This window comes from Mauremys mutica, chromosome 4, assembly GCF_020497125.1.
Source record: "Mauremys mutica isolate MM-2020 ecotype Southern chromosome 4, ASM2049712v1, whole genome shotgun sequence".
Classification (NCBI taxonomy): domain Eukaryota; kingdom Metazoa; phylum Chordata; order Testudines; family Geoemydidae; genus Mauremys; species Mauremys mutica.
Genome location: NC_059075.1, coordinates 81,861,286 through 81,885,254, shown reverse-complemented (window position 1 = coordinate 81,885,254; position 23,969 = coordinate 81,861,286). Strand labels below are relative to the sequence as shown.

Here is a 23,969-nt window from a genome sequence, read left to right as displayed (position 1 = left end):
CAAGTCCTTGGTGCATTCCCTGCAGTATCCAGCCGCAGTTACTGGACAATAACTGTCAGGTAAGCTATCCCCAAAGAGAGAGTGTACACACAGCTTGACTGGTACAAGGTCCTTTATAACATTACAGCACTGAAATACATGTATAGTAAAAACAATCATAAGTTTATTCACAAAGATTAAGATTTTAGAGATATTGAGAAAGGATAATGAGTGGAAACGGAACTGGTTACACATGAAACAAAACATAAAATACAATGCTAGGTCTACACTTATGAATGGTTACCATTCTTATTTAATAAAGTAGATCTTCTCCCAAAGATTCAGTGTCTCTGACAGAGCAGCTGGTTTTCAGTCAAAACCGGGATTCAAATTTTCATGAATATCCACATGCCCTAATAGGGAATTCCTCAGCAAATAGATACCAAAATGGCGTTTTGCTTCTCCTTGCATTTCCCATAATTCAGTCTTTTCACCCCAGAGTCAGGAGGACCCACATTGTTTGTTCTCCAATGTGTTGGCTCCAAGTTGTCTTCATATCCTCATGTTGACTTGAAATGCATATGCTTAATCTACATATGAACCTAGGCAGACATGTGAATATACATTCCTCTGTCCGCCAAAACCAGTTTTTCACCTCTGTTGAGGAGTAACACCTTGATACAAACTATGAGGATATATTTTGAGTACATATACATGTCTTCTTAAATATAATCAGTACATACATTTCACAATAATATCAAGGACCAGCATAATCTTGACTTTCCTTTAAGATCTCAAACAACATTCTTTATAGATAAATATTATGAAAGCAAAGTGTTAGATGTAGTGAGTTTGTCAAGCCTGATAAGAGTTGCTATTACAGAACAGTAAACCCTTTTCCAGGTGGCATCCAGGTGTTCTTAGGGTCATAATAACTACACTGGGTTTTCTATTTACAGCAGCCAATCACTGACTGGTCCCTATTTGTTTGTCTGTGTACAGTGCCAAGCCCTAAGGTTTTCAGATGGGTATGCTGAACAAAAATCAAAGGACTGGTCTTTCAGCACAATAATTTCTATAAGAAGAATGGTTCAAAATTGCTGGGGGGTTGGGAGGGAAGAGAGAGCAGAGACACCTCCCAAAAGAACACAACATTGAATTCTTAGATTACAAGCTCTCCCAGATTGACCATAGGGAAACTGATAGCCCTGAGCATTCTTCTCAGCAGCAGCATGACCCTCCGTTTGTTTATATCAGTGGCTGCCAACCTGTCATTCACAGAGCTCTAAATTTCAGAGTGGCAACTGTGTTAGTCTGTATCAGCAAAAACAATCAGGAGTCCTTGTGGCACCTTAGAGACTAACGAATGTATTTGGGCTTAAGCTTTCATGGGCTAGAACCCATCTGATGAAGTGGGTTCTAGCCCACAAAAGCTTATGCCCAAATAAATTTGTTAGTCTCTAAGGCAGGGGTGGGCAAACTTTTTGGGCCAAGGGCCACATCTGGGTGGGGAAATTGTATGCAGGGCCGAGGCAGGGAGTTGGGGTGCGGGAGGGAGTGCGGGTGTGGGAGCGGGTGCGGTGTGCAGGAAGGGGCTCAGGGTAAGGGATTGGGGCAGAGGAGGGGTGAAGGGTGTATGAGGGGGCTCAGGGTAGGGGATTGGTGTGCAGGAGGGGTATGGAGTGCAGGAGGGGCTCAGGGCAGGGGTGCAGGAGGGGTGCGGACTGTGGGAGGGAGCTCAGGGCAGGGGGTGGGGTGCAGGAGGGGTGCAGGGTGTACGAGGGGGCTCAGGGCAGGGAGTTGGGGTGCAGGAGGGATGCACGGTGCAGGCAGAGGGTTAGGGCAGGGAGTTGGGGGGGCGGGGTGCAGGAGGGGTTCGGGCTCCGGGGTGGCAGCAGCGCACACCGGGGCCAGGGCAGGCTTCCTGCCTGCCTGCCCTGTCCCCGCGCCGCTCCAGAAAGTGCTGCGGCCTCTGGGAGTGGTGGGGGCGGAGAGCTCCTCACCCTGCCCTTGCCGCGCCTCTAGGTACCTCCCCCAGAGCTCCCATTGGCCGCAATTCCCCATTCCCGACCAATGAGAGCTGCGGGGAGGGGGGGCGGTGCCTGGAGGCAAGGGCCCGGGAGCCACAGGGATGTTGGGCTGGCCATTGCTGAAAGCACCACAGGGGGGCAATCCCAAGGGCCGTAGTTTGTCCACCCCTGCTCTAAGGTGCCACACAGAGCTCTAAATTGTGGCCCTCAAGAGTAACTATCAAGAAAAGGATGTGTTTGATAAATGAAGAGCTGTTCCTCAATGCACAATGTGATTTTTTTAAACTTAAATGTTTGACTCAGCAAGGATGTAAAGGGCTTGCTTTCTGGGCTGTGGTAGCCCCAAGGATGGCAATACAGGAGCTTGACTGGCTGAGTCTGAGCCTGAGCCTGAGAAAGTGCATAGTGAAGGACTGCTTCCCTTCACAGACAGCTACCCAGGGCAGTCCAGGTAAGGGAGAATGGAACACACACATATACAGATAAAGAGCATAAGCTGAGAACCAGCAACTAATTAGGATTCCATGTGTCTCTACCGCAGCCCAGGTGCGAGCAGTCTCATGGCTGCTCTAACTTGCACCAGCTGCCTGTGGACCATAGGCTACCTGGAGACACCCAGGGTATGTCTACACTACGAAATTAGGTCAAATTTCTAGAAGTCGGTTTTTCAGAAATCATTTTTATACAGTCGATTGTGTGTGTCCCTATAAAAAATGCTCTAAGTGCATTGAGTTGGCGGACTGCGTCCACAGTACCAAGGCTAGTGTCAACTTCCGGAGCGTTGCACTCTGGGTAGCTATCCCACAGTTCCTGCAGTCTCTGCTGCCCATTGGAATTCTGGGTTGAGATCCCAATGCCTGATGCGGCAAAAAAACATTGTCGCAGGTGGTCCTGGGTACATGTTGTCAGGCCCCCCTCTCCCTCCGTCCCTCCATGAAAGAAACAGCAGACAATCGTTTCATGCCTTTCTTCCTGGGTTACCTGTGCAGACACCATACCATGGCAAGCATGAAGCCCACATAGCTGACCATCACCATAAGTCTCCTGGGTGCTGGCAGACATGGGACTGTATTGGTACACAGCAGCAGCTCATTGCCTTCTGGCAGCAGACAGTGCATTATAACTGATAGCCATCACTGGTGTATTCCTGAGTGCTCTTTTAACCGACCTCGGTGAGGTCAGTCAGAGCACCTGGGCAGATATGGGAGTGACTCAGCCAGGTCATTCCCATCTTCTGCCAAGCACCCAGGAGATGATGATGGCTAGCAGTTGAACTCAACCGTCTGCTGCCACCCTAAAGATGTAAAAGATAGATGGAGTGGATCAAAACAAGAAATAGGCCCAATTTATTCTGTATTCATTTGCTTTCTCCCTCCCTCCCTCCCTCCGTGAAATCAACGGCCTGCTAAACCAAGGGTTTTGAGTTCAATCCTTGAGGGGGCCATTCTGTGTGACAGTTGTTTGTGTTTCTTCTTGATGCAAAGCCACCCCCTTTGTGGACTTTAATTCCCTGTAAGCCATGTCATCAGTCGCCCCTCCCTCCATCAGAGCAGACAATTGGTTCACGCCTTTTTTCAGCCCAGATGCCATAGCACTGGGATCATGGAGTCCGCTGAGATCACCGCAGCAATTATGAGCACTGTAAACACCATGCACATTATTCTGGAGTATATGCAAAACCAGAACCTGCCAGAGGAAAACCAGGCGAGGAGGTGACGGCAGCTTGGTGACAAGAGTGATGAGGACATAGACATGGACATAGACTTCTCACAAAGTACGGGTCCCAGCAATGTGCACATCCTGGTGTTAATGGGACAAGTTCATGCTGTGGAACACCGATTCTGGGCCCAGGAAACAAGCATAGACTGGTGGGACCGCATAGTGTTGCAGGTCTGGGATGATTCCCAGTGGCTGCGAAACTTTCGCATGTGTAAGGGCACTTTCATGGAACTTTGTGACTTGCTTTCCCCTGCCCCAAAGTGCCAGAATCCCAAGATGAGAGCATCCCTCACAGTTGAGAAGCAAGTGGTAATAGCCCTGTGGAAGCTTGCAACGCCAGACAGCTACCGGTCAGTCAGGTATCAGTTTTGCATGGGCAAATCTACTGTGGGGGCTGCTGTGATCCAAGTAGCCCAGGCAATCAAAGAGATGCTAATATCAAGGGTAGTGACTCTGGGAAATGTGCAGGCCACAGTGAATGGCTTTGCTGCAATGGGATTCCCTAACTGTGGTGGGGCGATAGACAGAACCCATATCCCTATCTTGGCACCAGAACATCAAGCCAGCGAGTACATAAACCAAAAGGGATACTTTTCAATGCTGCTGCAAGCACTGGTGGATCACAAGGGACATTTCACCAACATAAATGTGGGATGGCCAGGAAAGGTACATGATGCTCGCGTCTTCAGGAACTCTGGTCTGTTTCAAAAGCTGCAGGAAGGGACTTTCTTCCCAGACCAGAAAATAACCATTGGAGATGTTGAAATGCCTATAGTTATCTTTGGGGACCCAGCCTACCCCTTAATGCCATGGCTCATGAAGCCATACACAGGCAGCCTGGACAGCAGTCAGGAGCTGTTCAACTATAGGCTGAACAAGTGCAGAATGGTGGTAGAATGTGCATTTGGACATTTAAAAGTGTGCTGGCGCAGTTTACTGACTCGGATAGACCTCAGCGAAACCAATATCCCCATTGTTATTACTGCTTGCTGTGCGCTCCACAATATCTGTGAGAGTAAGGGGGAGACGTTTATGGTGGGTTGGGAGGTTGAGGCAAATCGCCTGGCCACTGATTACACGCAGCCAGACACCAGGGTGGTTAGCAGAGTACAGGAGGGCATGGTGCGCATCAGTGAAGCTTTGAAAACCAGTTTCATAACTGGCCAGGCTATGGTGTGAAAGTTCTGTTTGTTTCTCCTTGATGAAACCCCCTCCCCCTTGGTTCACTCTACTTCCCTGTAAGCTAGCCACCCTCCCTCCCCCCTTCGATCACTGCTTGCAAAGGCAATAAAGTCATTGTTGCTTCACATTCATGCATTCTTTATTAATTCATCACACAAATAGGGGTATAACTGCCAAGGTAGCCCAGGAGGGGTGGGGGAAGAGGGAAGCACCGGATGGGGTGGGGGAGGAGGGAAGGACAAGGCCACACTGCACTTCAAATTTTTAAAACTTATTGAAGGCCAGCCTTCTGTTGCTTGGGCAATCCTCTGGGGTGGAGTGGCTGGGTGGCCAGAGGCCCCCCACACCTCATTCTTGGGCGTCTGGGTGAGGAGGCTATGGAACTTGGGGAGGAGGGCTGTTGGTTACACAGGGGCTGTAGCAGTGGTCTGTGCTCCTGCTGCCTTTCCTGCAGCTCAACCATACGCTGGAGCATATGAGTTTGATCTTCCAGCCTGAGCATCAACTCTTGCATTCTGTCAGCAGCTGACACCACCTATCATCTTCAGCCCGCCACCTCTCCTCGCGTTCATATTGTGCATTCCTGCACTCTGACATTGTCTGCCTCCATACATTCTACTGTGCTCTGTCAGTGTGGGAGGACAGCAGGAGCTCAGAGAACATTTCATCCCGAGTGCGTATTTTTCACCTTCTAATCTTTGCTAGCCTCTGCGAAGAAGAAACATTTGTAGCTGGTGGAGGAAAAGGGAGAGTGATAGTTAAAAAGACACATTTTAGAGAACAATGGGTACACTTTCACGTTAAACCTTGCTGTTCACATTACACAGCACATGAGCTTCTGTTACAAGGTCACATTTTGTCTCTTGTATTGAGGGGCGGCTGGTTTGGTGTGAGAGATCACTCACGCTTCACCTCTCCCCCCACCGCATGGCTAACAGCAGGTAACATTTCTGTTCAGCCACAGCCAAACAGCCGAGCAGGAATGGGCACTTCTGAATGTCCCCTTAATAAAAGCACCCTACTTCAACCAGATGACCATGAATGATATCACTCTCCTGAGGATAACACTGCAAGATAAAGAACGGATGTTGTTTGAATGCTAGCAAACACCGGGACCATATGCTGCCATGCTTTTTTATGCAATGATTCCCAACTACATGCTACTGGCCTGGCATGGTAACGTGTCCTACCATGGTGGACGGAATAAGGCTGTCCTCCCCACTCCCCAGAAACCTTTTGCAAAGGCTTTGGGAGTACATCCAGGAGAGGTTTATGGAGATGTCCCTGGAAGATTTCCACTCCATCCCCATACACGTTAATGGACTTTTCCAGTAGCTGTACTTGCCGCGATTGCCAGGGCAAATTAATCATTAAACACGCTTGCTTTTAAACCATGTGTAATATTTACAAAGTTACACTCACCAGAAGTCCCTTCTCCACCTTCGGGGTCCAGGAGCACACCTTGGGTGAGTTTGGGGGTTACTGGCTCCAGGTCCAGGATGAGAAACATATCTTGGCTGTTGGGAAAACCGGTTTCTCTGCTTCCTTGCTGTGAGCTATCTTCCTCGTCCCCAAAACCCGCTCCCGTGTTGCATGATTCTCCACTGACGGAGTCAAAGCACAGGGTTGGGGTAGTGGTGGCTGCACCCTCTAGCATGGCATGCAGCTCATCATAGAAGCGGCATGTTCGGGGCTCTGATTCGGAGTGGCCATTTGCCTCTCTGGTTTTTTGGTAGGCTTGCCTTAGCTCCTTAATTTTCACATGGCACTGCTGTGCGTCCCTGTTATGGCCTCTGTCCTTCATGCCCTTTGAGACTTTTTCTAATGTTTTGGCATTTTGTTTACTGGAATGGAGTTCAGCTAGTACGGATTCGTCTCCCCATATGGCGAGCAGATCCCGTATCTCCCGTTCGGTCCATGCTGGGGCTCTTTTGCAATCCTGGGACTCCATAATGGTCACCTCTGCTGATGAGATCTGCACTCACCTGCACCTTGCCACGCTGGCCAAACAGGAAATGAGATTCAAAACTTCGCGGGCCTTTTCCTATCTACCTGGCCAGTGCATCTGAGTTGAGAGCGCTGGTCCAGGGCGGTCACAATGGAGCACTCTGGGATAGCTCCCGGAGGCCAATACCATTGAATTGTGTCCACACTACCCCAAATTCGACCCAGCAAGGCCGATTTGAATGCTAATCCCCTCGTCGGAGGTGAAGTAAAGAAATCAATTTAAAGAGCCCTTTAAGTCGAAAAAAAGGGCTTTGTCATGTGGATGGGTCCAGGCTTAAATCAAGGTAACCCTGCTAAATTCAACCTAAAATCGTAGTGTAGACCAGTCCCCAGAGAATAATGCATATAGCCTTTTTCCTCCCACAGCAGGGGACTTGTACTTGGTTTCTGCTCCCTTTGTGCCATCAGCCATTTGTTATACGTATCTGGGGGAAAGTAACAAGCTTCTGCCTTGTCTGTCATAGTCTGGGAATATTTTCCTTTAAGCCTAACTCCCCACCACCACCACCTCCTTCCAGAAAATCACTGCTGTGTCAGAAAACTGGCAAGACCATTAGCACAGTGGGAACAGTATCAAGGAAACCCAAAGTCGCAAAGAAATTAATTTCTTACCACACCAGACCCCATCACAGTGTGATAGTGCTGCTGACACATTCTTCTCATTACTCAGCTCAGAGATAGGCCAGATTATACAGAGACATAGCATAGCACAGCACTGAGCCAATGTTTTATCGGTGTCAGGCAGGAAAATATGGAGTAAGAGACCTGGTGGAGGGACTCAGATTGTTCTCCTTTCTACCACAAGAATAACTGGAGAGAGCCCTGCTCAGCCATAAATACCCACCCGCAATCCAGCCAACTCCTACTACTTCAGCGGTCCCCAAAGTTTTTAGAGTCATGCCCCTCCCCCCCCAGAGCTGGGGCCAGGAGCAGGGTTGTGGCTCTGGAGGTAATGGGGCCACAACTGGGGGTGGGTCTGGAGCCAGTGCCAGGAGCAGAGCCCCAGCAGGGGAGGAGGCTGGGGACAGAGGTGGGGCGGGGCCAGGAGTTGAGCCAAGTAGCAGGGAGCTGAGCTGGTGGCAGAGCAGGGCTGGGTGATGCTCCCTCCCCGCCCCCTGTGGGGGCTGGCCTGGGCCCCACCATGCCCGCTGGAAGTTCCTCCATGTCCCCGAGGGTGGGGAGCATACCCCACAGTTTGGGGATCTCTGTACTACCTGAAGAATGAGAGTACCCAGTGCTTAATTTCTGCCAGGGCTTGCCAAGGCTGATCCCCAGCACCTGTAGGTTTGGCAATTCATAGCTAGAGCCCTGTGTGGATACTTGTTTTATATCCATGGATGCACATATCTGCAGTTATAAAGCCTGGTACCCCCTCCCCAGTGGGCAGGGCTGGGGTCAGTACAGCCATGCTAGAGGAGCTGCCCATGCAGGTCACTGGCTCATGCAAGCATCAGCATGACGTGCGGCTGCTTTCACTGCTGCCATTCCTGGTAGAGCCCTGCAGCTCCTCAGATATCCACAGATATAAATTTGGTTTCCATGCAGGGCTCTATCCATAGCCCTGGCACCTCTGGGCTTGCTGCATCAGTTATGAATGTAAAAAAAAGTCATTACAAGTTAAGCACTGGGGAGTATCTCTCCCTCTGGAGCAGTAGGGTGGTGAGACTGTCAGTTCGTTCAAGGGGACCCCAAATCACATACAACTGTGTCAATCACTCCTTCATGCCTCAGAAGAGACACTGTAGGGACAGAAAAGCCACTGAAATGAGTGTGAAGAGGAGATGGGGTGATGGATTGGGAAGGGGTGGAGGAGAAGGGAGGACAGTGGAAGGAGGGTGAAAGTGAGGGAAGTGGCTGGCAGAGGAGGAAGTGGGGCAACAGAGGGGCTGGCTGGGGAACAGTGGAAGGAGGGTGAAGTCAGGGAAGGGGCTGGGGAGGAGGAAGGGGTGACAGGAGCTGGGGAGGAGGAAGTGGGGTGACGGGAGCTGGCTAGGGAACAGGGAGCACAGTGGAATGAGGGTGAAGGTGAGGGAAGGGGCTGGCGGAGGAGGAAGTGGGGTGACAGAGGGGCTGGGGAACGGGGGGGGGACAGTGGAAGGAGGGTGAAGGTGAGGGAAGGGGCTGGCGGAGGAGGAAGTGGGGTGGCAGAGGGGCTGGGGAACGGGGGGGACAGTGGAAGGAGGGTGAAGGTGAGGGAAGGAGGTGGGGCAGGGAGGAGGAAGTGGGGTGATGGGCTGAGGGAGGAGGAAGTGGGGTGGCAGAGGGGCTGGCTGGGGAATAGGGGGACAGTGGAAGGAGGGTGAAGGTGAGGGAAGGGGCTGGCGGAGGAGGAAGTGGGGTGGCAGAGGGGCTGGGGAACAGGGGGGGGGGACAGTGGAAGGAGGGTGAAGCTCAGGGCAAGTGTGTTTAGCTTGAAGGGAGGCGAGGTGGGTGAGGCAGGGATCCAAGCTCCATGTCCGCTCCCCTGCAGCGGAGTTAGACTTTCCCTAGCGCGGGTCTCTCTCTTCAGCCCCTCCCCACTGAGAACTTCCTTCTAGGGCCCTTGTTCCCCGCTGGCCCTCCCCGCCGCAGCGCCTCTGCGGCACGCGCGCTGCACCTCCCCACCGCCTCCAGCCGCCCCTCTGCAGAGCCGCGGCGCCTCTGCTCCAGCAACCTGAGGGCGGGGGGGGGGCCGCAATCTACCCCTCCCTTGGAAAAGGGGCTTAGGCCCTCCAGAAGCGGGGAATAAGGGCAGGTTGCCTGCTCAGCAGCAAAAGGGACAAAGGGAGGGAGGCTCTGCTCCAGCAATAAAACAGCCTCTTCCTTTGCACTGGCAGGAGAGCAATCCATGCCCCCTGTGGCAGAGGGGAATAAGGAGAGCAGATCACGCAAATTGATGCAGCAACTGCCTACCCCATCCCGCAATCCAGCCCTCTAGCGCGCTGGTCGCCGCAGTTCCTCCGCACTACAGCACGCTCCAATAGCCTCCTACCTGCTCTGAGCTTGCACCTGTGCAGCTCCCCGCTCACTCTGCCGCTCTGCTAGATTCACGTCTTCTGCAGAAAGCTCTCCTACGCCAGCCCCTTCTAGCTCCTTCAGCAGCACTCAGCTTCCCTTGGCTTTTGGTTGTTCTGACGTGGGGAAAGGGGGGTCAGAGGGAGAGGAGCAGAACCGCCACCCTTTAGTTCCCCACGTTCGCGTGGCATGGTAAGTCACTCCGCAGTGTGTGTGATCAGGCAATGTGCGCTCCCTTTCTTTTGTAATGGTTTGCGTTAGAGCTTGCTAGGTAGAGTTGTGTGCTTACGTTATTTAAGCGGAGTTCTCTTTCCCTCTCTATATTAAACAAACAGGGTACCCCGCTATTTGCTTCAGTGAGTAGTTCTGACCTCTTTGTGTGGTTTCCTCAATCCCTGCCACCTATTTCCAGACTGTCAATGAGCCTTAGGGAATGTAATTTTTTTCACTCCCTCTGCCTCTTGTTATTTGCACCGGCACTTGAGAAGTGGTATTTTTACCTTGGGCCGGGGTTTTTTCAGCCCTTCAAGAAGCTCCTGCTCTGCTCTGAGACTGTTCCATCTGCTCACATTTAGCATCTTGGTTAAGGAGCTGAAAAAGTGAAAGGCACATACACGAAATTCGTAGATGATGTTAATACACCTTAAAGGTGAGGGGGGAAATCCTAGTGGTTGGGAGATTCCTGCAGAGCACATAATGCAGTGGTTCTCAATGAGGGGTACAGGTATCCCTAGGGGTACACAGAGCCAGAGGTCTCCAGGGGGGTACATCAACTCATTTAGATATTTGCCCAGTTTAGCAGGCTACATAAAAAGCACTAGAGAAGTCAGTACAAACTAAAATTTCATACGGAATGAATTGTTTATACTGCTCTATCTACACTATACACTGAAATGTAAGTATATTTATATTCCAATTTATTTTATAATTATAATGTACATCAATTCAATCCCAGGGCTAAATAACAAACAACTCAAGCTTCAGAGTATTTATGGATAGAATTCCAGTCATATATAATTGAACTATATTATTCCTTTTATCATTCACTGTTCTGAATATCAGATCCTCACCAGTCAGGCAAACAACTAACTGCATGACCACATATCCTCACCTATATCAAAAGGCATTCATACTCCAAGCCTTTTACCGTAAATTTCATGCCTCTGTTAAGGTAACCTTATCTATCTAATAATGCAGAAGTTATACAGAGAACTGAAGAGCTAGAATTTAACAGACAGAAGGAACACCCCACATATTAGCAGTGTAGCCCTGAGGATTAATCTGTTGGTCTGTATAAAATGTCTTTTTGATAAAAGTGTGTAGGCTGCATAGATTAATAGAATTATTTACAATAAGCTGTAATGCAAGATACCTAGAAGCTTCTAGGCCAGACATCCTGGCCTATTTCCTCTGTGACGCTGAAAGCAACCTTTAAGACCCTTACTCAGAAAAGTAATAATAGGATACAAACCTACGCAAATTGTCTAGGGACTTTTGAATGTCTGCTAACCTTTCACCTAGTAGGGTGAAAAGTGGGGTTTTTCTGCCCACAAATCTAACACGTACACCATAAGATACGTGCATATCTGTCATTAATACGTACACAAAAGGTCAGCCTATGAAAACAGGTACCCTCACCTTTCCATGGGGGAAAGACAAATTTGGGCATAGGAGGAAGGATTTCTCCCTATAAAAAGGGTGACAATCCACCATTAGGCGGGCGATACACCTCTCTGTTTCCTTATCATCTCAACCTACAGCGAGGCCTCTCTCTCCTATGAAAGCTGTCAATACTAAGTCGTAGTATTAATTCTTTTCACAGCTGTAAGTATGAACAAATTCTTATTTCTGCTTCACCTCTAAGCATTTAGTTTATAGAGGGCTAAAACTCATAACTATACTTCCTCTATCAGAGGTGTGAAATTTACTCTAGTGCTACTGCTGCAAAGTGCATTTAGAATTGTGATATTTGTAACTTTGTAATCTCAAACTGCTTTTAACATTTTACATTTACTTCTTGTTTCATTGATTTTAAATAAAAGGTCTTGATTGACTAGTTCTGTCTCAGTGTAAGTTTTCTGTCATATACCCCAATCTCCTTGTATAAATTCTGTGAAGCCTGATTCAAGACGAACTTTATCTTCTGATCACACATATTAGCGAGCCATACCCATATTATTAATATCTATTAAATTATTACTAATATTAATTAGAAAATTAATTATTAAATAAAACTAAATTAAGTGGATAAATTCCACTGTCCCTACTAACCCTCCCCAAATCAGGCTACAGCAGGGATATTGGGCTGCATTAGTATGAGCATTCCCAGCAGATCAAGGGAAGTGATTATTCCCCTCTATTTGGCACTGGTGGGACCACATCTGGGGTATTGTCCAGTTTTGGGGCCCCCACTACAGAAAGGATATGGACAAATTGGAGACAGTCCAGTAGAGGGCAACAAAAATGATTAGGTGACTGGGACACATGACTTATGAGGAGCAGCTGAGAGAACTGGGATTATTTAGGTTGCAGAAGAGTGAGGGGGGATTTCATAGCAGCCTTCAACTATCTGAATGGGGGTTTCAAAAAGGATAGAGCTAGGCTGTTCTCAGTGGTGGCAGACCACAGAACAAGGAGCAATGGTCTCAAGTTGCAGTGGGGGAGATCTAGGTTGCATATTAGGAAAAACTATTTCATGAGGAAGGTGGTGAAGCACTGGAATAGGTTTAGTAAATTGGTCCTGCTTTGACTAGATAACCTCATGAGGTTTCTTCCAATCCCAATCTTCTATGACTTTCAGCTATCCATAGTAAACGCTTGTAGCCAGTCCATCATGCCAGTAAATCTATGCTTTAGTATTCTGCATGGCATGTTCATTCAGTGGCTCATGACACATTCTATATAGAACACCCATGGCCATTGCTATAGAACACTGGTCTACCTAGACTGGTACACAAGGTGGGGCTTACAGCAGATGCTTCAGTGAGGTGCTTAGAGATACACCATGTCTAGTAACTAATACGAGAAAGTTTTTCCTCCTAACCTTAGCTGACATTCCATAAATATCCTAAAGCAGAAGTTTAGAGTTCTGCAATTTTATCCCAAATATAGTATAATTACACAAGCTCTTTTTATTCATGTATCTACTCCGCTTGTGAACCATACCAAGACCTGTGCTTTAAGAGACTGTAGAAGTAGGTCCCATGAATCTGTTAGACATTGATTATTCAAAGTGTCACCTTTTATTTGTATTCCCTTTCACACCTCTCATTTTCATATGATGTAGCCTTCTTCCTAACATTTACTCCTTAGCACTAGGATTCAGGGGATTACCATATGTAACACTTCCACTGTTGTCTTTTTATAAATTCAATATATTGCATTTTTCTGTGTGCATGTAAATAACTGAACATAGTTCAGGCTTTTCAGCATAAAGCAGAATGAAAAGTGTTTTGTAAGTGACCAATCCATTGCCCACATGTGGAAATGGGACGTGTATGAAGATTGATGTTAATACACAAGTAGTGCAGTTTTCCCTTTGAGTATGTTGCACTGGTGGTCACATAGCCAATCCTTCACAGAGCATGTAAGAAATCAGCTTCTGAGGTAAGGAAAGAAGAGCAACATAAAAACAAACAGATGGTATGAATCGGTAGCTAAAAAAGGTGGTAGAACTTGAAGAGCAGATAAATTACCCCTATAACTGGGCTTCAGGTGTAGAGCAGAGAACATGATGCTCTGGCAAAAGCTCCCTTTGCACAAGCTATGGAAATTTGCAGTTTAAATTAGGAAAGGAAGCAAATCCATTTAGATCAGTGTCCTCACTGGAGCCATTGTATCCATCTACAGTTTCTGTTCACCACAGCGTTTTATGTTTATTTCTCTTTGCATGGTAAGTATCAATATTTTTGGGTGTAGAGAAAGGTGGTGTTTGGTTTTCCACTAAAATCACATTTTAAAACAAAGCTATATGCAAAAGCAGGCCTTAAACCAAATGTGGTTACTGCTTTTTCATGTATGAATTTTAACTAGTGTTTCCTAAACTAGATCTCTCCTAAAACATGATCCTCTTCCTCCAGTCCCACTCATATCAGGTCTTTTCTCTTACCCTACGCACATCACAGTAATAGAGGAAACTGAGTCAGGGAAGACTACAAACTTATAGATCACAATCTAGAGAATCAGATATTTTATTCATGTGCTTATTTCAAAGTAAACATTGCCAATGTGGCTTTTAGTGAGACAAGGGTGAATGAGGTAATATCTTTTATTGGCACAGCTTCAGTTGGAAGAGAAACAAGCTTGTTTCCCAGAACGGAAGAAGAGCTCTGTGTAAGCTAAAAAGCTTGTCTGTCTCACCAGCAGAAGTCAGGCCAATAATAGGTATTACCTCACCCACCTTGTGTATCTAATATCATGAGACCAACATAGCTACAACACCACATACGATTGTGTTTTTTGTCCTTCCAGCCATTTACAAGCATGACCTTTTCAATTATTACTATTTAAGACCTTATCTACATTAAAGAAATTTTGCAAGAATTGCTCCCCACCCTCGTTCAACTCTACCAGATAGCAATGCAGGCAACAGCCAACCTAGTTAGAGCTTCCAATGTTCAGTCACAGTGGGAATTTTTTGAAAAGTTCTTAGTCTTAAGACTTGAGATTGAACACATGCGGCTGGCTGCAGGGCCGCTCCAGCAGCAGGTGGCGTGGCTGGACCGCCACACTGGCCGTTGCAGAAATCGCAGCACCAATGACTTCCACGACCCCCTTGACAGACACATTGACTATTAAGGCTCCAAGACAGTGGTGCTTTCTGCCCTTAAAGAATATTAGAATCTTTTCATTTTAATACTACAGATTTGTGGTTATGCTGAAAGTTACAGTCTCTAATCTTTTGTTAGATAATTCTTTAAAAAAACTTTTCGTATTTAGCTGAAATAGGAATCAAGGCTCTCTCACATTACATAGTATTTTCCTTTCACTCAATATTTAAGAGGTTCTAGTAAAAACAAGTGAGCAGTTTCAAGTATTCCAATTGTTAGTACAGTTCATTAGAATTATCCATTACAGGCAGAGTTCTGCAGACCTAGGTAGTTAAGTCTCTCACCCACTTCCATAGACTTTTTTCCTGAGTAATACAGGATTCAATCCAGTAATATTTCCTGGCTCTGCTTAATTCTGCCTTGGGAAAATCTCCCTGACATGAAGACCATAACCTAAGAGTGAATCTAATGGCACTAAAATCATGTAAAGGAAATAGTGGCTACAATCTAGAATAGCTGCAGCCAACCATTACTCAAGATGATATTCAGCAAATGAGGTTTCAGTTGGGTCCATCAGTGCCAGATACTGGTTTCTCTCCAAGCTGGAGAGAATTTGCCATGGTAAGCGTGAAGAAGGGCAACCAACTACAACATGGCATCAGTTGCAACTTTTAATTCCTTGCTCTACTCTTAGCAAGAGGAATAGTTCCAAGTAACATTTAGAACAATGGAGGCAATATATTTATTTTAATAGCAGTGGAAATAAAATAAAATGATAGAACAAATGAATGTTTCTTTAAATATAAGGCTTTTAGACATCTGTGTACTGCTAAGCCGCAATTGTGAATCAAGCATAATTACAAAAATCCATATAGGATTCAGGAAAACATATGATAATACTTAGTCTTACACATAAAATTTGTGTCACTTACCACAAAGTCAGATAGCAAACAGCATATAAAGGAAAAAATCAGAAACAGTATTTACAAATTTATACTATGTAGTAACTGAGAAATTGCTTGTTAGTAAACAGCAGATTATGAATTATACTACATCCCAAAAGGCATGTATCTGTGATAATCCTCAGATATTTATTATAAACTAAGTTGAAAGACAGATTGTCTGAAAAATAAAGTTTGTTTCATTTCAAACTTACGCACTCAGTCACCAGAATTTTATGCTATCTGTATATTAATATAAAATGTACAGGAGCACCTGATCCAACCCAATGGGGTTACATAGGCTTAACTGCAAATTTCATTCATTCATAGCAGAAATTAACAATTGGAAGTCAGTGTGAAAGGCCATTTTATACCTTTTTGCAAACTTCTCTGTCTGTTGCTAAGTTTTAAATGCTTATATAAAAACAAATCCCCATATCATGTTTGTAATATGATCATAAATAGGAAATAGTTTAAAAATGTAAGATATGATTACCTCAGACTGTCAAGCTGTTTTGCACTCTGGAAAAAAAGAACACACAAAATCCTTCCCCCACCCTTCAAAAAAAATCCCTATACTCCAATCAGATGAAAGTTAGAACTGGCACCAATATTCATGCTAGTTGTCCTGCTGTGGAAAAGAAACAATTCATTTACAATATTCAGAAACTGTCTTATGTAGTAGCCCCAGGAAGTTAAACTTCTCTGCCCAACAGTTTTTTTTTTGTTTAAAGTTTGATCAGGTGTGACGTGGACAGCGTCCAGAAGGGGCAGGAATATCCAAGACTCTACGTCTGTCTTCATATTCATCAGTATCTGTTGAGTCTTCATCTTCATCCATAGCATATTCATTATGATTAGTTTCCTATAAACAAGACACCCCCATGTTTAACTAGGTACTTAATTGCCTCCTAAATCTCACTTGGATCAAGTGCTAACAACGTAACAAAATAAAATAAAGATGTCATTTATATCACATTTAAAGTCAGTCTCAGATAAAGACTAGTTACTCTAAATATGAAAATACTGCTAAATCAGATTTGTTTTCATATATCAATTTTAGAAAATTTAATCTACATGGCAATTGTATTTCTAATCTGTTTAAACTTTTATTCATAAAAATAAAAAAATAAATAAAAATAAATAGACCAGTGAGATCAGAATCTGACTCACTAACTGTTGGAATGGTGTTTAATTATTATAAATTACTGTGGTTGACATGAGTTTGGTAAAGGTTGGTAAGTCTGAATTTGCTGAAGAATTCTGGGAGCGGGTTTTGGGGTTTTTTTGGCACCAGACAGGCTGTATGAAAGTTTACTGAAAGTGCTGACATTACACTTGGATACTGACACAATTATGTACTTTAGATGTTTAACCAGGATCTCTGTGTATTTGTGCTGATGTAAAAAACAAAACAAAACCACCACTAGTCATGTTTACCAAATAAATCTCACAAAAAAACATGAAAATGGTGAACATAGAACTAACTAACTGAGCTGGGTTAACTAATCCTGTAGCACAACCAAGAGTTAACCCAAAAAGTTAATAATTAATAAAGTAAATTTCAGCCAGCCTTTAGTCTGTTCATGTTCTAGAAAAACAAGTTACAAAACACTAAAAGGGCATATTTCAGAACATGTAACTTCTTTAAAAAAAAGGGGTATATGTATTGGAAAATATTACATGCTCCTTCCTTCACCCTGATTAACATCTGAAAAGGCTTGTAACAGACCAAGTGCTTAAAAAAACCCCAACAAACCCCCCCATCTCCCCAAAATAAAGGCCTTCATCTAGAACTGGTAGCTATACCTGCTTTGTTTGCTAATCAGGGCTATGTCTACACTACTGAGGTAAGTCAACCTACGCTATGTAACTCCAGCTACGTGAATAACGTAACTGGAATTGACGTACCTGAGGTCGCGTTACCACAGGGTCTACACCGTGGGGGGGGGGGGGGGAAATCGACAGGAAAAAAATCTCCCATCGACTTATCTTATTCTTCTGGTTGGGGTAGAGTACAGGGGTCGACTGGAGAGTGAGTTGCAGTCAATCTGGCAGGTCTTTACTGGACCTGCTAAACTGACCGCCGGTGGATCAATCTAAGAGCATCGATCCCGGCTGTAGTATAGACGTGCCCCAGGATACTGTGTAGGGCCAACATAGTTACTAAGGGTTTATGCTTGAAAAATTAAGGCTTATTTAAAAAAAAAGCCTGGTATAACCTTTCTGCCACTCTTAAATAAATAGCTTTGCATTAAAAAAAACAAAAAACTAAATCTGGGTTTTACTGGCACTAATACTGCAAATTCTTCCCAGCTGTGGGCCAATAAAAATCCCAGCTCACCACTAACAATTGAATTAAATTAGTTCTTTCTGTTTTACAAGTATATAACAGAACAGAATTTAAGCCACTAGGTATGAATTTGAGTGAATACTCTACAATATCAGTGTACACTCAACTTTAATATACAACAATCCTCTGCTAAGCATCTGTATTAGAGGCAGAGTCATAAAATTATCAAATCAAATGCAAGTGATTTCTACAACTTGTGGAACAGAAAAGAGGTCCTGGTTTAAATAGGTAACCAAAGGAAAGAGGGAAAAAGCAGCAATTTATCTGTTACAACTGTGACCTCTGTTGGCACTTTGTATTCACTGTTAACAGCCTAAACCAGTGCTAGTTTCCCAAAATAGCTTTTTAAAAAAGTAATCTTCTCCTAATCACATCACTTGATTGCCCATATTCCTCTGTAGCATTGCCCTGCACATGGATGCCAGTGTAATTACCAGCTTCATTTCCCTCTTATGGAATCGGTTGACTCTGGGCTCTTTTTGCTTATTTGTAGATGCAGTTTTGTTTTGCTGCTCTGGATTTTGCAAGGCCTTCTGCTTCCTTTGAGTGTTTAACTACAGGGACTGAAAAACATTAAACACCCTACATTCCATTGAACTACCTAGACATAGGACAGTTTACAGATTTTATCAAATCCATTTACGTTTACATCAAAACAAGCTAACAAAACTGCCCAGATTCACCAGCTGCTTCCAAACCTTAAAACTAGATAATCATTCAATAGAACAGCAATTTATTAAATTTTTGGAGTTGATGCAGGAGTTATTGGGTGAAATTCCATGGCCTATGTTGTGCAGGGTAGACTAGATGAACATTAAGGTCTGTTTTGACCTTAAAATCCATCAGCTTAAAAGGCCTGGTTAGCACATGTATGGAAACCTCTCTCCTATCAAGAAAAGCAGACACATTCTTCTGATGTAGAAGGAAGCAAACCACAATCAGGTCACACCAAGACAGAAAGAGCTCGAATATGTAACAATTTAAATTTATAAATAAGGGTGTATCCATCCAATTTCACAGTTACAAAAGTGCCAGTGTCACAAGTTACAAAACCATAAAACCAAGTCACCTGCAGAATATCAAACTCTGTTCTCCCTCAAAGCTCAACACTGCAATATCCTGCATAAATAGATGTGCCTGGAAGCATGCCCCAAAAGTCCACAGACATGAGCTAGCATCCGGGCTAGAATGCGCAAGTAGAAGCCAATTCAGAATAGCAGACCCCTCATGGAGGAATTACTAGTCTACTCTCATTGTCAAGATGATTGAAGTGCACTGTCTCCGTCCACTGAAACTGTAACAGAGTGGGAGGGGGGAAAAAGGTGGCCCATCAAGCAGGATGGTCCCAACCCACTTAGGGATTCATGGATAAAAATTAAGCATCTTAGCTTCAAGCCATCTTTAATTCAAAATACAAATTATAACTCCAGTGACATATACTGCACCTGACAAACATGTGCTGCTTAACAGACAGACCATTACTCCACTCAAATTTTTGGATTAACTAAGTGAAGCCCCATATGAAGTGTACACAGTAATCCAAGCATGAGGTGACATTAACATTTAATCATAAGTGATAATTGTTAGATTCAATTAATCTATGTGTTATGTTCTTTTGGCTATACGATCACCCCAAAGAACTGAGAGGAATTCAAATTGGGGGACAAGGTAGGGGTGGGGGTGTGTGTGTGTGTGTGTGTGTGTGTGTGTGTGTGTGTCTCTCTCTCTCTCTATATATATATTTTGTAATTGTTGTTCTTGTCATTCCCCCTTGTAGGGAATTATCTACATTATAATACTAAGAAATAAAATAAAATTATAAAACTGGAAAAAAGTGTCATGATTATGGAGTCTGGTAAGACCTTTATCTAGAGAACGTATATTATACTATTCTATTAGAGCTAATTTAATTCATGTTTTCTGCAAAAAGGTTAGGGATAAAAGCCTAGCACAAATGACAATACCACATGTACCTCAGCTTACCATGCGTGCTGTAGACACTTTGAATGTTGGGCACACCATATGAAATCTGGGAATTATGACGTTAAAGAACTTGTCCTTATAGTAGAGACAATGGAAGGTATAGTATCCTTCCATGTATCCTGAAGTAGTGGAAAAGGTAGTACAGCTGGTATATTCATAAACTCGACCTGGGCTGATTATTGGAAATTCTCCTGCATATACAAAAAACAATGAAGAGCAGTTGGAAGTTTTGAATTAAAGTAGGTATAAATAGCATACATTTTCTCTTGCAATATAGTTAATTTCTATAGACATTAAGTTCAGTTAGAGTTCTGCTGGAATACAAAAAAGTTTGTGTTTCTGTAACGGTACTATACAAATAAAAAGAGGTAAGTTTGTTATAACAAATCCTGTTTTAATGAACATTCTAGTGACTAGTTATCTTTGCATCACTTTCAGTCACAAGTGAATAGCAGTTTTTTAGAGAACATTGTTCACTAAATCAGAAGTGCCTAACTTGCTGAGCAGGAGTCACTATATCAAGCTCAAAGGACAAGAATGTCCAAACAACATGCTGGAGGGGGTGCGGGCAGGGAGAAGAGGGAAGAGGTTGTTTTTGTTTTGTTTTTTTAAATCAGAACTTTTGCTACAAATCATTTCTAAATACAAAAAAAAATACTTAAGTCTTCTGACATGCACTTATGCTGTTAACCTTAATACATAGGTAAAAACAGATGGCATTAGAGACTTCAGGATTATTAATATTAATTTATATTCTCAAAGTGCTTAGGAGCCCCACTCAGGGACCAGGACCCCAATGTGCTAAGTGCTGTACAAAAAGACAATTCCTGTCCCAAACAGCTTACAATCTAAGTAATTCAAGAATCTTTAAATGGCTTGACTATTTATACTAATATTAAACTACTGTATATTAATATACAGATTTGCCCAACAATTTAAAATAGTTAACCAAAAATTATATTCCTTAAGATCCTTTAAAACTGAAGTTAATGTTTAACACTTTCACTTACACACAATGCAATATGAGAAAGCAGGGCCGCCCAGAGGATTCCGGGGGCCCGGGGTCTTCGGTGGCGGGGGGCCCTTCCATTCCGGGACCCGCCGCCGAAGTGCCCCAAAGACCCGCGGCGGAGACCCCCCGCCGCCAAATTACCGCCGAAGCAGGACCCGCCGCCGAAGTGCAGCCCGGTCTTCGGCGGTAATTCGACGGCGGGGGGCCCCCACCGCAGGTCTTCGGGGCACTTCGGCGGCGGGTCCCGGAACGGAAGGGCCCCCCGCCGCCGAATTACCGCCGAAGACCGAACTTCGGCGGCGGGTCCCGCTCCGTCTTCGGCGGTAATTCGCCAGCAGGGGGTCCTTCCGCCCCGGAGCGGAAGGACCCCCCCGCCGGCGAAGACCGGGAGCAAAGAAGCTCCTGCGCCCGGCCCCGCAAGAGTTTTCCGGGCCCCCCGGAGCGAGTGAGGGACCCCGCTCCAGGGGGCCCCTGTGGGGCTCGGGGCCTGGGGCAAATTGCCCCTCTTGCCCCCCCCTCTGGGCAGCCCTGTGAGAAAGTGGAACAGAATGCATGTTTGCTAAAGAAGAGAATAGCCACCATCTTGCATCATTACTGAGAATGGCTCCACCAGAAGTTACAGAATTTTCACAGTAATCACTGGAATGCTCTAAATGCTAAAATGAAACTCTCAGTTTACATACCAACGACTCCAGGACCCTGAACTTCTTCTACATCACCCTTGGCATTGGTTATTCTCCAGTACCGACTGTCCAACTGACAAGCCTTTTCAGGAAGAGCATCTTTGGACATCTCAATTCTATGATCCAAATCAAATATATTTTGTGCTTAGAAATGACTTACTTACATGTCTAAAAACCAACCATAAAATGTTTAAAATACTATCCTATACTCCCTACTGCTTAGAGAAAGTGGTATGGTTCTAGTGACCTGTGTACCGACCAAAGTAGGAACACCAGAGCACTAATCCCAGCTTTATTATTCCTCTTACCTACCTCTCCTTAACTCATGAAACATTTGTCACAATATTTATCATGTTTGCCAAGTGATACGTGCTATATATTGTTAGTGAAAAGAACCCCCCCTCAACAAAAGTACAACGAAAGACCCTTTCCAAGTTTTAAAATAGTCAAATAGCCTTTTTTATTTAAAGCTGTATTAAAATAAATATATTGCATGCTGTACACCAAGCCCCATATGTATATGGTATCTAAATTTCACCATATTTTACCAAACTTCTGAGAACTGTGCGTACACGTGCAACAGTCATAAGGCTTGAACTCCATAAAGGACTCTCTCCTGTTATCAGGAAAGATAGCCCATTTGCTATTCTCACCTGATTCTGTAAGTGAAGAAGTAATGAGGTGGATGTACAGAACTGAGTTCAGGTAGAAAAGATGTGGAGACTGAAACAGTAATATCTCCTGTTGTGGCCACACACTCCTTATCATGAACATACCTGTGCAACAGAAACATAATAAAAGAGTTGGAAATTTCTTTTGTATGATGTAACCCAATTCCATGAGTTCAATACAGATGCTAAAAGGATATTTTTGAAGAATAAAAGTTTCCACATGCTACACTAATAGTATTTTGGATTATTAAACCCAAAATTAAATAGTTATTCTGTGTGACTATTAAGCTCTAAATTAAACTAGTCATTTTTTAGTCTTTGTGAATACATTAGTACAACAGTGCAATACTTGCCTTAAACTATGAGAGTAGACTTCAGATATGTCTTCATGCAATTCTTCATATTAGGTTGTGTACAAATCTATTTTGGAGATGCATCTTACAGCATCCCATTAATCTTAAAAGGGGCTATTATACACCAGTGGCTCTCAACCATTCCAGACTACTGTACCCCTTTCAGGAGTCTGATTTGTCTTACATACTTCCAAGTTTCACCTCACTGAGGGTATGTCTACACTACAAAATTAAAATTGATTTTATAAAAGTTGATTTTTAGATATTGATTTTATACAGTCGATTGTCTATGTTCCCACTAAGCGCATTAAGTCGGCGGAGTGCATCCTCACTACCATGGTAGCATCGACTTACGGAGCGGTGCACAGTGGGTAGCTAGCCCACAGTTCTCGCAGTCTCCACCACCCATTGGAATTCTGGGTTAAGCTCCCAATGCCTGATGGGGCAAAACATTGTTGCGGGTAGTTTTGGGTACATGTAATCAGTCGCCCCTCCTCAGTGAAAGCAACGGCTTTCAATCGTTTCATGCCTTTTTTCCTGTTACACCCATGCAGATACCATACCACAGCAAGCATGGAGCCCACTCAGCTCACCGTCATGCACTTTAAACGCTCACTGGCGCTGTTTGCTGACTAGGTCAGACCTCAGCGCAACCAACATTCCCATTGTTATTGCTACTTGCTGTGTGCTCCATAATATCTGTGACAGTAAGGGGGAGATGTTTGTGGCGGGGTGGGAGGTTGAGGCAAACCGCCTGGCATCCAATTTTGAGCAGCCAGACACCGGGGCAATTAGAAGAGCACAGCAAGGCGTGCTGCGTATCAGAGAGCCTTTGAAAACCAGCTTCATGACTGGCCAGGCTATGGTGTGATAGTTGTGTGTGTTTCTCCTTGATGTAAACCCATCCCCTTTGTTGATTTTAATTCCCTGTAAGCCGACCACCCGCTCCCCTTCAAAATAAAGCAACTATTGTTTTGAAACCATGCATTCTTTGTTTATTAATTTAAAAAAAATAAAAATGAGATAACGGACAAGGTAGCCCAGGTGAGGTAGGGGAAGGACACAACCACATTTTTTTTTATTTATTTTTTTTTTAAGTGTGGCTACAATAAGCAATCAAACTGTTTGAATGACAGCCTTCTGTTGCTTGGGCCATCCTGTGGAGTGGAGTGGCTGGGTGCCCGGAGCCTCCTCCCACATTCTTGGGCATCTGGGTGAGGAGGCTATGGAACATGGGGAGGAAGGTAGGCGGTTATACAGTGGATACAACGGGGGTCTGTGCTCTTGCTGGCT

At 44.6% G+C, this 23,969-nt stretch overlaps 1 protein-coding gene and 1 long non-coding RNA gene across 3 annotated transcripts in view; both read right to left on the bottom strand.

The window, feature by feature from the left end:
• Window positions 1-5,296: 5,296 nt before the first annotated feature.
• On the bottom strand, window positions 5,297-10,436 carry LOC123368010. The gene is made up of 3 exons (XR_006578664.1): window positions 9,889-10,436; window positions 6,333-6,514; window positions 5,297-5,641 (listed from the first exon to the last, which is right to left on the bottom strand). It is a non-coding gene; the product is annotated as an uncharacterized LOC123368010 (long non-coding RNA).
• A 4,897-nt stretch (window positions 10,437-15,333) lies between these two features.
• Window positions 15,334-23,969, bottom strand: part of FBXO3 (F-box protein 3) — a 32,003-nt gene continuing 23,367 nt past the window's right edge. For both annotated transcript variants that reach the window (XM_045015819.1, XM_045015818.1), the window contains 4 exons: window positions 22,306-22,428; window positions 21,653-21,768; window positions 19,958-20,148; window positions 15,334-16,486 (listed from right to left, as the gene is read on the bottom strand). In XM_045015819.1, the coding sequence (XP_044871754.1) occupies window positions 16,361-16,486; window positions 19,958-20,148; window positions 21,653-21,768; window positions 22,306-22,428 (556 nt within the window). In that variant the 3' untranslated portion in view covers window positions 15,334-16,360. The remainder of the gene's footprint in view (window positions 16,487-19,957; window positions 20,149-21,652; window positions 21,769-22,305; window positions 22,429-23,969) is intronic.